The sequence below is a fragment of the Westerdykella ornata genome, assembly GCF_010094085.1.
Source record: "Westerdykella ornata strain CBS 379.55 unplaced genomic scaffold EI97scaffold_30, whole genome shotgun sequence".
Taxonomy (NCBI): domain Eukaryota; kingdom Fungi; phylum Ascomycota; class Dothideomycetes; order Pleosporales; family Sporormiaceae; genus Westerdykella; species Westerdykella ornata.
The window spans coordinates 24,412-38,895 of record NW_022986880.1 but is presented as its reverse complement, the minus strand read 5'-3'; the positions used below and the strand labels follow the sequence as shown (position 1 = coordinate 38,895).

Here is a 14,484-nt window from a genome sequence, read left to right as displayed (position 1 = left end):
AAGGCACGCGCACCGCCACGCTTCCGGAACCCCATCGCCGAGCCCCCGACAGCAGGCAAAACTCGTGACTGTCGTCAGAGCTCCTCTTCCGCATCCTCATCAGCCCTGCTGTCGTCAGACCACCTCCCCGTCCGCTCCTTGTGCTGCTCCCCCTTCCATACAGCTCCGCCCAATTGTTGCCGGACAATTGGACGCCCCCGATCATGCCAGCACAGCCTCTCAGATAGTCGAACGCGCTGCTCGGATCTCTTTAGCTTTCACCTTCTCTTTTCGACGATTTTCCCAACACGTAATCCACGCTCAAAATGGTCAAATTCTACTCCTCAACCGACACTCTATCGTATCCATTCCCCGCCGTCACTCTCGCCTACTTCCTACGGTACCCCAATCCGTATTCCACACACGTCGTCTCCACGGACACCATCTCGCGGCACTATGACCCCGAAACGCAGCAACTCACAACGGTCCGGCTCCACCTGAAGCGCTCCAAACTCCCGTCCGCCGTCCTCCGACTCGTTCCTCGCTCCCTCCTCGGTGCCTCAGCCAGCGGCGACACACAATCGTACATTTTGGAAAAATCAGTCGTCGACATCAGGAACGGGCGCATGGACACGGAATCCCGGAATCTGGAGTGGACAGGCGTGCTCAGCGTCGTTGAACGTCAATCTTTCATACGGCCGTTTCCCGAGGCCGAGAAGGACGCCCAGATGTGGAAGGGCATGGAGAATGCAGCCCGACGGCACGGCTTCCTCGCCTTCGGCCCTGACGCAAAGGTTCAAGATACGGGTGAATCGACGGACGTGCACAGCTCAGTAACCTTACACTCGCACATCGGCGAGAAGTGGAGAAAGAAGCGCGCTCCGGAGGACGGAGGAGAAGGCGAGGAGGAGCCACCGCAAAAAGTGGGCTTCTTCAATCGCTGGGGCACCGCTTCCCTTCAACGCAGCATCGAAATGATTGGCCTCAAGCGTGCCCGACGAAGCCAGCCCAACGCAAAAGAAGGCATGAAGGTTGTCCTCGAACGTATGCGCGAGGGAGGACTCGTCGCGGTCCTGGAGGGCATGCGGAAAGATCGTGAAGCCATTCTCCACGGCGGCCACCATCATCACGCTTTCAAGAACAGCCGCAGTCCGAACGACGATGACGACTAGTCCGCTTACCTTGGCGCAAGGGTCTTGTATTTCAGCAAATGTTGGAATCCCTGTAGCATAGGCGTGTGCGCAGGGAGATAGGGTGTTCTTGTTTGGTTTTAGCGAAGGCGTTTTCGGTTCCCTCTCCCTCACACCTCATGTTCTTCTTTTCGCGGTGTCTTACTAGCTTTCGTCTCTTTGCCTTTAGCAGCGTATCCGTTTCCCCGCCAAGTCCATTCGTTTGGCTGAGGAGGAGATCAGAGCGCCGGGCGGGAAACGTTTTTGTGTGTATTATATCACGAGGTTGTTTTTGGGTTGTGGGATTGTTTTATTTGCATTGAATGAGAATGAACATGCTTCTCTCGAATAACAGCTCAGTTCTCGTGATATATTTTGTTCCCCACCTGCGTCTCAATGAGCAAGCGACGGAGAAGGGGATATCGGGAAGCACGCAGCAGATTCAGTCAGTCTACTGCATTCCCGAATATCACCACTCGGATGACGTCCACTCAACGTGAACACATTGGGGTCCCAAAACGCTACCACTTAGAAGCATGCCAACTGAAGGGGATTAACTGGAGAGCGGAGTGTGCGAGGATGTTGGGGAGAAGGTTGGAGGGATTTCTGAGAGATCGCGGAACAGGGTTATACGTGGTTACGGGAGAGGCGGATGAGGACCGAGGGTTAGGCGCTGGGTGACGCTGTGAGACGTATTTTAAGGAGTGTGAATTGCGAACCGACATAAGGCAATACGGATCAGGCGATAAGGGAACGTCGGGCGGACTCAACAGTGTGGTGGTGACGAAACCAACGTACTGACCATGTCCATGACAATGGTGGTATAATGCAGTCTATCTATACCGTGATTCCAATGCAAACGATGCCAATGCCAGTGCCAATGTGTCCAATACCCATGCGCACTCAAATGCGGTGCCAATTGCTATGCAGCCCAGCTCCTAGGGAACAATGAAACGCCTAACGCACGATAAAAGTACACATTCGGTGGCCAACCAGCTGAGCTCCGCACATGTTGAGGCACAGTTGGAGATGGCAAAGTGGAGAAGAAGGGTATCCCGCGATGCAACAAGAACGATGCTTTGAGAAACTGGGAGAAAACGAAATGCCAATACATCATTTGATGTTCAGAAACAAACTAGACATCAGAGAGGAAACCATTTTACAGTTCATGTCTAGGAGCGAAGAGAAATCGCCATGCCGATGCACTATCCAACACGGGCGAAAGGAGATGCAAAATGTGAAACATAAACGTCATGAAGATTGGAAAATAATCGAAACTGAACAGGGGGTGGGGAGACAAGCGAGATGCTCATCTATCCCGAGAAAATATACAGAACCGAAGTAAGAACGAAGCAAACGAAACAGACCGTAAATATGTACCTTAAATAGCCCAGCCTTCCCATCCTCTTCCCATGAGCTTATCAAGGACGGCTACGACGCCATCGAGGACTTCACCGAGCCCGTCACCTCCACGGCCAGAGCCAGCACATGATGGAAGTGACCCAATTACGCTGTCAGGGCCTTCGACTGCGCCGTCATGGAGGTGCCCTTGTAGCCACTGCAGAAGCGCCCCGCAGCCCTGCTGCCAGAAGGTGACGTCGCGCGGCCATGGCGATTCTATTCCAAGCAGGCTGGATTCGAGCAGCGCGTTTTCAAGAAAGTTAAGTGAGGCCGTGGAGCAATCAGTATATACAACACTGTTACACGTGGGCTGAGTCCCTGTAAGAGAAGCATTCGAAAACCCGGCGCTTCCAGGATGTGTGAGAGCCGGCGATTGTGCTATCGACGTGGGAATCGCAGTGAGCTGACCCGACGGTACCGGAAAGTTGCAATCGGCTCCCTGGGACGTGAGCGGCGAGTGTGACCCATACCGCACAGACTGTGGGTGGGCTTGCGACGCGTTAAGACGAGTGGTCGAACCGACTGTGACCGCCCAAAGAACAAGGACCGCGAAGTATAGGGCCATATCTGAGCCTATTTCGGGGCTGAGCTGCTCCGGTGCCGCGTTGATAGCATGCTGTAGCAATGCGATTGACAACCTCAAGGCATCTTTCGCAGGTTGAGGTTGGCTGTCAGCTATAGGAGCCCAGAGTCCAGCAAGCCAGACCCGCAGCGTCGACCTCAGGGATTGGAACATTGCCGGCGAAGGGACCTTCTCACTGAGGATCCACGACTCGCCGGATACTGCAAGGAGCGCGCGGACTGGGATGACTTGTAGGAGTTGGGCAGTGAGAAGCGCATGCTTAGTCGCCGGCGAGCTCTCCACCAGATGGTCAATTCCGGGCAGCGTCCGGGGCGAGCGGTAAACGGCAGGATCATTGAAGTGATTGTGATAGGCGGCAATCAGCAGTAGAGATTGGAAATGGTCCAACGGTTCGAAGTTGACATCGGCCACAATTTCGAAGACATGTGTCGGCAGGTGCGCATATTGCTGTGCGGCCATTGCCCAGTCAAGCGGAGTCTCTGCTTCCCACAGTGAGAAGTGGCAAGGAAGGGGTAGATCGTAGCCTGTTAGCGCGATCATGGAAGGCTGCGGTGGGCGAGCCAGTAGAACGGCCTGCTGGTATTCGAGGATGTAGCAGCAGAGGAATAGGCGCTGTTGGGTGGCGAGGTCGATCCATTGCTGCCAGGATTCATAGTCAGCATCTGGCCGATGGCCGAGCGATGTGAGCGTCTCGGCCAGCTTGGATGTCGTGGCTCTGGCATCTTGGGAGAGCTTCCCCTTTGTCAGTTGAGATTTCGCAGTAGAAAGGGATAGACCCACTCTTTGGTACAGGCGCTGAAACCGGGGCGAAAGGGTCTTTGCCGTCCGTCGGGCTCGGTATTGAGAGAAGACCTCGATGAGGAACACGGCTTGATGGTCGCAGGGTCGATCAGGGTCGTACAACTCGACATCTCTCTGCGCCTGAGTCAGCTGACAAATCCTCTCGGCTCCAGCAGATTCCGTACCTTGTCCAATAGCTTCAAGCATCGATCATGCAGAATGCGGGCTCTGCGTTTGGCGCTGGGTTCGGACGAATATTGGGCGCCGATGGCGATCATTGCTGCACGAAGCATCGGCGAATCGTTTAGGCGGGCAAAGGTAGGTCGATGGACGACGGGAAAAGAGGGGTGAAGCAGTCTCCAGTAATTGTCAAGATATTGTTCAAACGGAAAAGTATTTGCGAGTTGGCCCATACCGAAAGACTGCTCGGGGAACAGATGCGCTTGTTCCTCTTCATCCCATTGCGCCATCGACTTGGGGCCGAACTGCGCATACTCCCCCATCGGATCCCCTCCCGCCATAGGCATGGTCGCAGCTGGGTAGGATGTGGCATTAATATAGGGGTGGCTAGCCGACACCGGCTTATCACTCGAAGGCCATACGTATGCCATGGTCGACGTCGCGGAGGCCGGGGAGTGCGAAGGGTAACCCCAGGGTTCGACGAATGATGCGTTCGAAGAGGTGCGCGTACGGCTCGAGCCGGGTCCGTAGGGAGGGTTCGCGAACATGTTTGTGTAGTCGCTGGTGCCGGGAATCGGAGAAGCGTAGCCGCTCGAGGACGAATAATTAGGGGATTGGGTGAAGGGATCAGCCCAGGGAATGCTCGTTCCCAGTTCGTCGACCTGAACTGGGATGGTCACGGTTGTTTGCCGCGACACATATGGACGCTGCTTCATATGACTGAACGCGAGTCAGCGACCACTCCACTCCAGAGTCGAAAGAACGAGAAAGGAAAGAGAAATGGCTTTTGATGTATAGTTGAAACTCACTTAGGAATTGACGAACGAGAAAAAGGAGAACCGAGGAGAGGAGCAAAAGCGGAAGAAGGAAGTTGAGGAGTGAGGAATGGATTTGAGGTATACCTTGGAGGTGTTGTCGCCTCCGGGAGTGGAGAGACGGTCTGCGGGTAGTAGGAAGTTGGCTGCGGAGGAAAGGAGGTTACAATTGGGGTTGTGATAGGGACGGATGCGGTGACCTGAGGTTCCGAATCGGGGGCAGTGCCCTGGCTAACGTATGAATTCCGGCGGACGCCCTTTTCAATCTCATTGCTTTTACCAACAGTTAGCATTTCTGAGTTTGGTGATCCTGTGACATGTCTTACTGTCTCTCCTGGTGTCTCTGCAGCAGATCCAGTCTGAAGAAGGTCTTCCCGCATTCTGGGTATTCGCAGAGGAGGGGAGTAGGCGCATGGTTTTTCTGATGTCGCCTGCGGTGGGATGACTGGTTAGTTGCGACCGGACACTGGGCATTGGGCGAATCTACCTGAGATGCTCGGCGCGAGTGTAGGACTGGAAGAAGTGTCAGTGTATGATTGCACAGAATAAGACCTAGACGTACCCTCCCACACTCGCAGTTGTGAACCTTCAAACCCTTCTTCGCTTTGCTGATACGACCGGTCCTTGTATAATTGACAGTGGGCAACTCCGGTGGCATGTGAGAAGGACTGGCGGACCGTTTCATGGTCGAGCTATTGCCACGGGAGGAGCCGGTATGGGGACCCAGCGATGCCTCTTTCCTGTTAGCTGGACGACGTCGAGACGAAGTTGACTTGGTGCCGCCGACACGCTCGTCAGATGACTGTGAAGTGGTACGTTTACGGCGGAGGGAGGATGGCTGAGATGTGGATGTGCCTTCGGGATGTTGGACGTGTGAAGCCAATGGGTGGCCGGATGTCTCAGTGGGAGCCGACATTGTTGGAGGTGGCGAAGGAGCAGTATATACTCTAAAGGCGAGGGGGGCCGGGAAGGAATAGTAGGCTGGTTGAGTAGTGGTGGGGCAGGATAAGGATGAAGACAGAGGAGCGGCGAACGATGCGAATGGGGTGTCACGACAGACGGCTAGAGACGAGCGGGCATGTCTTGGGAATGCGGCGGAGTGAAGAACCCTGAAGATGTAGGGCGTACTCGAGTCTTGGTGGGACGAGATGATGGATTAAAGACGATTTGGGGCCGGGGTCGGGGAGTTGTCGAGGCGGTTGAGCCAGCCAGAAAAGTAGCAGCGCGGTTCCAAATCGAGTTCCGACGATAGACGCAGAGGCGCTGCGCCAACGCGTGTGGTGCTTGTTGGACTAGAAATATCTCGGGCTGTGTAGGAGCCAAGCACGGCGGCTACTAAGCTTGGTAGCGAGGGGGGCAGAGGCCGCGGGAGGAGCAAAGGAGCAGAGGCAGAGGCCATGATGAGCAGAGAAAGGTGCTGCTGCAGGCGTGCTGCAGGTCCCGAGTCGCCCTGCCATTCATGGGGACGAGAGTTCGTGGGTGGTGGCATCAGAGACATGGGGGAGGAGGGAGCTCGGGACGGTCCAGGGTTGGTGCACGCACTGGCGACGGCTGTCATTAGGCGATCTGGTCAGGGCCCTGGAAAGCTTGAGGCCACGGGCAGGGCAGGACGGCGACGAGGGCTTGCGAACGGCGGGCAGCCAGCAGAGACGCAGGGAGCAGCAGACGGCGGGAGCTCCAAAAATGGGACGAAGCGTCGAGGACGGCTGCTAAAAGGAGGGCCTGTGGCTTTTTTGGAGGTGAGCACCGAATCAGGAATGGTCGTCTTCGGCCCAAAATAGACCAACCTGTGAGAGGCGGGTGGCAGCCCGAAGGATTCACCACAAGCGCTGCCATCACTTCTTGTTGCAATAATGCCATGCCATGCTCCAACTGGCGTGGTGCAAAGTCGACCAGCCAACTTTCAGAGCGGACGAGGATCGCTGCTCAGTACACAGTAGAGTGCAGTAGTGCGGCCCTGGAGCAGGTATGCGGATGCGTTACTGTATGGGCAGGCGTCTGAGGGGAGACTCGCCGACGACGACGACGACCGGGCATCTCAAGACGGCGACGTGACGGCGCGTTGGGAGGGAGGCACGTTGGCAACCTCAGTCGAAGGAGAGCAGTTCGCGAACGTCGAGTGAGGTTTGCAACGGCTGAAACGGCGAGGCTGCATGGTGATTGGATCGGTGGGTGGTGTGGTGGACGTGTGAAAGGACAGTCAGCACGGTGTGGTGTCTCTCCGTTCCCCTGGCCGCCAAGCCGAGCTAATCTCCGCACGGACGACGACGAATGCACCCAGGTGGGGATAGACCAAGACCACAACCTTTTCGGAACCTGTCCTCCCCTTCTTCTTGATAATCATAAACAACGCCAACAGAGTCTAACGGCGAAGCGACGAGGCTACTCAGGGACCATACGTCAGGCTCCGGACTTTTCTCACAACGGCGCGTCTCTCCAACGGCGGAGTGGCCGTTTGCAATTGGAATCGCCAGTCCGCTATCGAGTCTCTAGGTACACTGTCCTTTCTCTACATGGCATAGCTTGACAATCGGCTACGCGGCGCCGGGGGCAGAGGCCCGTCTGCCCGTTGGCAAGGCTGTACTGGTCTGGCATTCTGTGTTCTGCTCAGATTCTGCATCATTATTGAAGAAATCGTCGTCATGCCAACACGTCTCCCACAACAAGAACCTGTACTTGTAGATTCATCTCATCAGCTACCGGACGCAACCCGACCTGCAGGATTGAGCCGGAACAGCCGGAACCTTGATCAACCACGGTACTGTGAAGGGGTGAAACTGCCCGGCACGTGCTGGACCCAGCCCGCTCGCAATCCATTCCCCCGCGCACGCCCACGTTGCCAGCGGCTCAGGGCTGGACATGGTCTCCCAAGCCGCCGGGAGCTTGTGCAGCCCGTTCGGCATGGCACAACGGCCCTCGTCGGGAATCTCACGGCATCGCTCGCAGGTGCCAGGAGTCAGTCTCACGGTCGACTTGTCGAGTTTCGCAAGTGCAACCGATCCTCTCGACGTGGCACTAGACCCCATTCACCTCCAGCTGGACTGCTTCTGCTTGGGCTAATGGCGAGCGCGTCGCGGCAACGCATGTAAGCCTCACCAGCTTTGGAGGTTACAGGTGACGAGCTGGACGGTCCGCCCTGGCGCTTAACGACAGGACGCTCTTCGTCAACTCGCCAGCCGGCGCATGGGTTTGGAATTCCGAATTCCAAGTCGCCAGGCGAAAGGCACTTGGACGAAAGTGGCAAACGGTGGGATTTGTGCCAAAAGAGGCTGGCTCCAACGTCTGCGTACATGCCAGCTGGTCCCGTCTAGAGCTTGCGGGGACTCGGGGGATACGGGACAGAGGGCTCGAGCAGCGATCGTTATCAAGCTTTGCGTGTTGTTGTTTATTTGCGGCCCTGCTGTATGCGCAAGGAGCTCGAGGCTGACTACCCTGCCTACTCGATGGGACTTACGGCGAGGGTGCCAGTTCGTCGGCATATCTATCATTCTGCCCGATCGACCCACGGCAATATCTGCCAGGCTTGCGACTTCCTCGTCGGTGTCCCAATCGGGTCGCCATCATCTGCACACCACCTCAGGGCGCACGGCCATGTACTACACCGCTGGCACGGCTCCTGAGTCCTGAGACAGGTACTCTGCAGCGGAACCTCAACGTCCAGCCCAGCGAGCAATCAACCTGACGCGTTCACGATCCTTCCGGAACCTGCACGTGGGTTATGGGGTGCCGGTGATGGGGTTTCGGTATCACCGCAGGAGGCAGGCTGCATGAAGTCCGCTGCAGCGTGACGGGCGACAGCAGCGATGCACTTTCCACCTGCCCCAATAAGTGCAATCCTTCGACGTGCTCCAGACGCTCTCAGAGGCCAGCATGCTAGATGCCGATATTTAACTGTCGACGGGCCCCGCCAGCGGCCAACATGCTCCCATGAGAGGACCCGTGAGACATGGCCAATGGTATAGCCAAGTTGCTTGTATTCATGAGACATGCTCGGACCCGGTCACCTGCGACGGAGTCGGCTTCATCACCTTGACGACATAGGGGTACAGCGCTGCTCGAGACCGACTGACATCTGCACCTTGCACCTCGAGTTTTCTGCGCACGACTCGGCAACAGACAATGTCGAACCCAACGCTATATGCCTCTAATTGAGGATAATCGGATGCAACAACCGTCCAACGCCTAGTTTCTATGGTACGACGCGTCAAGGAGTGGGTCGCGCATACTGGCACGGTAGTAATAATTTCCACCTACAGGCTTCATGGTAGATAAAGAAAGCGATTACATACTGGTATATTGTCGGTAGTCCAAGTGCCTAGTTAGTAGTGGCATTCGGATATCCACCTAGCAAATTGCCGAAGCGCCCGTCTACTAGCCGCGGCTTCACAGCGCAGCGTCATGAAGGAAATTTGTTGATCATGAACACTGAATGCAACAACACACTGCAACCGCCGCGGAGACTGCTTCGTCTATCAGCGGTCCGGTCTCGGAACTCGCATGCAAAGTACCCAGCGAAGGGTTCACGTTGTCCAGACTCCAACAATCTCGCTTGTCATTTGAGGATATCAAATAGTGGAAACGCGGAATTGTGCAGCAGAGCACCGCACCCTTTTACTCAACAACAACTGCCAAATGCTGCCGCCATCTGCAAGTCTACTACACATGTCAAATGAATCGTAGCCGCAATGTCGTCTGCTTGTACCACGTATTACACAGATTTTGACTTCAGCAGAGACGTTACTGTGTATATACGGATTACCGAGGACCGAGTACAGAGCTTAAGAATTATGACGGCATTCTCCGTCCACATCTGCATAATAATTCTGCCTTCGTTTCATCCCTAACCGTCAACCGCTTATTATCCGGCTCTCGATTCCGCCTTTGCAGCTCCAGTTCTCGAATGATTCTAAAGAAAGCGCCACTCCACTACTACTCATCGAACTCCACTGTCCAGTATCTGCACCTATTCCACCGCCATTGTCTCTACGCGCCCCAGCCTCACTCAAAATCGCACATCACACAATTCACATCATACATCCCTGCAAGCCCCAACGCACCCTGACTAGCGCACCCGCATGCCGCCCAAAACAGATTAGCACAGAAGAGCTTATGCCAAGTCAGCCAAGCCGTCCCTCCCGTTTCTATTCCTGTCGAATCGTCGAATCACATGTCTCCAGGGCTGGATTTTGCGAAATGTTCCGTCCGGGGTTCTGTGACGATGAGCAGGGTGATCCCCGGAAGCTGTGTGCTGGCGAGGCTGAGGCTGATCAACGGAGGGACGGCAGGGCTGCTGGAGTCTGCCTTGCGGATCATGGGTGTGAGAAGTGGAAGTGAGGGGTGGGATGTCACAGTGCGCATCGGCGAAGAAGACAATCTGAGTCGGCGATGGGTCACCAGAGTGAATGCAGCAGGCACAGACATTTGGGTTGAGTCCTGTTTCGCAAGCCGAAAACCAGCCAACGAGGCAGACGGGGTAGGGAATGGATGAGCCCACTCGCATGGAGGGGAGAGTACTCGAACAAAGCAGGAGTGTGGAGTATCTTGGTGAATCTCAGACTGTTCTGGAGCTGTGTTATTGTGGGACACACAAGTTGGGCTCTCCAACACCAGTAGGATACTCTACGGCCGACAATGTTCACCTGGGCACATAGGAACTTCACGTCCTGTCGTCCTCCCTCTATCTTCACCATGCGCATCATGACGTCCACCGCGCAACATCGAAGACGATGACGTCCCTCGCGCCTGGAACTCTCCCAGCGGATCAGTATGTACCGTGATCTAGCTCCCGTCATCCCTCCGTCGTACATACACTACCTGCGGGCCTACCGTAGGGTACCATGGCAGCACTGTATCCACTCGCCGGACTGTGCCACCAGCACGCCTCAACTCCACGTCCGCGCCTCAAGCCCAAGGAAGGAGCATTTGTAATACTCCCCGTCAATCCCGTTGCCAGTAGTGGTGCGAGATGGGCCCACCCTATCGTTCCTTCATTCCTTCTCGCAGCTGCAGCATCGCCGAGAAGTCGAAGCCGATACGATACGATCGCGTCTTACATCATCCTCAGCCCTACTAGACTACTGCTGCAGGACTGGCGGGGTGCGTCTAGAAGAAAACTGGGCTATGCGGGTTCTATTGGCTGGGTGGTTACATTGAGAGAATGAGTGACGAGATTTCAGCTGCAAGCAAAGGAGTGAATTTGATGAGTTGCGGAATCCATTTGCCACGTATGCCATCTCAACATAGGTGCGGAGTAGGTACAGTATCTGAGACTGAGACTGTATCCAACATTGTCTTGACGAGGGAGTACCTACAGTACATACTAGTTTGCCACTCACTCACTTACACGATCTTCGTAGTCCCTCCAAACTCCTAAGTCCGATCCCCGGTTCCTCAGTCCAGAGCTCACCTCATCTCATCAGGAAAGCACATGGCGATCTGGGTTCCCAAGGTGTTGGACGCGCTTAGCCTCGGTGCTGACGGGATTCATCAGTTAATCGCGAGGGTTCTCATCGTGTAGAATCTCACTCCTCTAGCGAGGAGCCCTGGACCTTAGTCCTCGTTATTCGATTGGGCTCGACACTGTATACATGCGACTCCACCTAGCTACCTTTTTCTTGCCGTACTACGCTTCTAGAAGGTACATCCACTACCTCTAAGGGGTTGGGAAAACAGTTCATCGTCGTGGTCGCCGGGAAATTCGACTCGCCTCCACTCCGCAGCAGCTAATCAACCCGACTGCCCAATGGTGCCACCCAATTCCCCCGCCATGGTAGGCGCAAGCTCATCTGTAACGAACCCGAATCTGTCCGCGACTTCGCCTCTTCCTGCCTTCGTCCTACTTCGCGGAATCTTTCTAGATGTGTGCCCCTGCATGCTACAGCGATAGCGCGATGTACACAGTAAGTACGTAGACTAGTGTTTCATGTATTCTGCATCGGGTTTCACTGGATGTTGGTGGCTTGTGCGCGTTGGGGCTTGGGGGTATGTTGGGTTCGGCGCTTACAACCCCAATGATGGAGGGTATGGAGGACACGTGATGAGGACATTCACCGACCAACCCAACCGTCGATGTCATCTCTTGTGGCGGATGAATTACGGAAAGGGTGGAAGTTAGAGAGCTAGGCGGAATTTTCTAGTTCCTATTTCGTTCAAAATAAAGCACCTTTAGAGAAGATATGTCCTTTCTTGAATGACATGGGAAGGAGAGAGCTTGAATGTTTATAGCGGATGTCTGTTGCTTCGTGATGAGCCTAGAGGGTGTTCCTCTATTCACCTACGCACGAGTGCATTGTACGGAGTTGACAAGTCAAGGAGTGAACATGGAGAACGTGATATTTGGATATGGTCTAAACCGCTTATAGCTAGCAACGTGATTAGTAAGGACACCTTGGTCCAACATCACCTGTGACTAGTAGGCACTCTTACGACCTCATTCGACGTCCGACTGCCCCTACTTACATTATTCCTGGTTGGAAGCGCTACGAAGTCAATTACGTCTGTCGTATCCCTGCGTCTCCAGGCTGCTCAGTTGCGCGTCGAAAGCTGCACCTCCGCGCCCCTGAATGCAAACAGGCATCTAGGAAGCCTACGATGGAAAGCACACTTCCTGGACCATCTCCAGCAGTTCAGTCTCGGCTGCTGGCCCTGCCAATTGAGACGCTCGAAGCAATCATTGAAGAACTTGAATCCAGAAAGGACCAGCTCAATCTTGCGTTGACATGCTCAACCCTCGCCCCCTTGTCTGAGCGGTACATGTGGCGGAAGCTCATGGTTCGAACAGGGCATGAAGCCATGAATGTTGCCCGAGCTCTTCAGGTCCGACCCGAGCGGATGGATTTCGTTCACGAGTTGGCGATCTGCTACAACGAGGAGCAGCAAGACGGTATCGAGGCATTGGATCTGGTGCTTTGGCGCTTACATCAGGTGCGGCACTTGATGATCGAAGCGCCCTGTCCGAACAACCATACCGGTTGGCAGGGAGACGAGCCCTTCCAAGATGTGACGAGGATTGACTACCCTAAGCTATTTCAAGATGCAATCTCGCCGATGATCTCGTCTCGCCCGCTTGGGATGCTGCAATCTCGTATGTGCTTCAGATCCGAGCAATATATTTGTACTGATCATCCTTCAGTGACTTTACATGGACACAGATCTCATACGGACCCATTCGATCTCAAAGGGGCTGAAAGCATCCTGTTCCATCCCACACTCCGCAGTCTAACGATATCTTGTGCAAATTTCAATGCCGATCTGAGAGTCTCCGATATAGACCCTAGCAAGCTGCATTCCACGCCTCTGGAATCCTTGACCCTCATCGAGTGCAACGTTTTCCCTCCCTTGCTGGACGTGGCTCTCAGTCTTCCCAAGGCTCTGGTGATGCTTTCACTGAATCAGCGTATCTACACCTGGCCCGGTTGCGTTCCCCGCGGCCCAAAAGAGTACCACTTGTCAATGGGCCGAATCGTGGCGAAGCAAGCCTCCTCGCTCGAGACCCTGATCTTCAATCCCGGAGCAGCTATCAACTGGGGTAGGCTCTACCCGGAGATAGCCTCTCTAGGGTATCTCGCCCCGGTCCCTGGGATAGAGAGAGATTTAACCTCCCTCACCCGGCTAAAACACGCTGAAGTCGCCTTCAGGCCTCCAATTTCAGCACCACTGGTGCCTTGGCCGGACTCCTTGGAATCCATACGCTACAACGACACTTGGATGCACAGAGGGGATCCATCCATGTCAATCTACCTAAACCAACTAGCTCGTGGACTTCTAGCAAGGCCAAACATCCGCAATATAGAGCTCTGCCTGAAGATTGTCAACCAACTCAACAAACCGTGCGACCGAGCTAGACAGATTTGGCTGGGAAACACACAGCTACATAAGCGAGGGCGCCTTGGTCTCTATCGCGTGGCAACTACACTGAAACAGAGGGGTGGCCGCCTGCGAATCTTCTGCGAGTACTTCAGCGAGGGTGTGTTTTTCATCCCCCCGTTCCTGGAGAGCGAAGAGAAGCCAAAGGAGTCTCTGTTCTACGATTCTGAGGACCCGTGTCGGTTTGAGGGGACGGAGCTCAGGGATACGGAGTTGTTTTGGTGGGAGGAAGGGAGGGCGAAGGGGCTGAGAAGTGAATTCATGGAGGATTAAAACGGGTGAGTACTGTTTGGACCGGGATCGATGGAGAGATCTTCACACCGGGCCTTCAGCACGCTGTTGCTCTGCGCCGTTGTCATTTTCGTCCTCTTCGTTCTCTCTACCTTCGTATCCGGCATCCAAGGGTCAGCTTGCTCCCATAGCTCTGTCCTTCCAAAACAAAGCACTGTCGAGGTGGTGTTCACCTCTCAAGCGTCAGATTATGCGAGATCTACTCTGTCACACGGCGTGGTTCTCGTCAAAGAGGCGAAATTTATTTGTCGGATATGGCTTTTCTCAATCAGTTCTAGATTCAAGGACGTATGTTAGCCCCGCTTCTACTTGGTTATATGTGGTATGATGGAAGGATATTCTACCACCAGAACAGAAGAAGTCCTAGTGGCTAACATCAATGTAGAGAAAAATCATAGAGCACAAGAGATGATCAAGTCGA

General features: G+C 54.7%; 4 protein-coding genes across 4 annotated transcripts; 3 read left to right on the top strand and 1 right to left on the bottom strand.

The window, feature by feature from the left end:
• The first annotated feature begins 100 nt into the window (after positions 1 to 100).
• Positions 101 to 1,497, top strand: EI97DRAFT_436319 (MSF1 domain-containing protein). The gene has a single exon (XM_033799067.1). The coding sequence runs from the start codon at positions 306 to 308 to the stop codon at positions 1,149 to 1,151; it is 846 nt and encodes a 281-aa protein (XP_033650615.1). The 5' UTR covers positions 101 to 305; the 3' UTR covers positions 1,152 to 1,497.
• Positions 1,498 to 2,529: 1,032 nt separating this feature from the next.
• On the bottom strand, positions 2,530 to 5,823 carry EI97DRAFT_461334 (uncharacterized protein; the record flags this gene model as incomplete). Its single annotated transcript, XM_033801192.1, has 6 exons — positions 2,530 to 4,047; positions 4,098 to 4,812; positions 4,995 to 5,180; positions 5,234 to 5,338; positions 5,395 to 5,420; positions 5,470 to 5,823. 6 exons carry the CDS (start codon positions 5,821 to 5,823, stop codon positions 2,530 to 2,532), a joined length of 2,904 nt encoding a protein of 967 aa, XP_033650614.1.
• Positions 5,824 to 12,340: 6,517 nt separating this feature from the next.
• Positions 12,341 to 14,433, top strand: EI97DRAFT_424892 (uncharacterized protein). The gene is made up of 2 exons (XM_033797148.1): positions 12,341 to 12,990; positions 13,039 to 14,433. The coding sequence occupies exons 1-2, from the start codon at positions 12,498 to 12,500 to the stop codon at positions 14,043 to 14,045; spliced, it is 1,500 nt and encodes a 499-aa protein (XP_033650613.1). The 5' UTR covers positions 12,341 to 12,497; the 3' UTR covers positions 14,046 to 14,433.
• On the top strand, positions 13,971 to 14,433 carry EI97DRAFT_436315 (uncharacterized protein). The gene has a single exon (XM_033799066.1). It carries the CDS (start codon positions 14,076 to 14,078, stop codon positions 14,358 to 14,360), a length of 285 nt encoding a protein of 94 aa, XP_033650612.1. The 5' UTR covers positions 13,971 to 14,075; the 3' UTR covers positions 14,361 to 14,433.
• Positions 14,434 to 14,484: the final 51 nt, after the last annotated feature.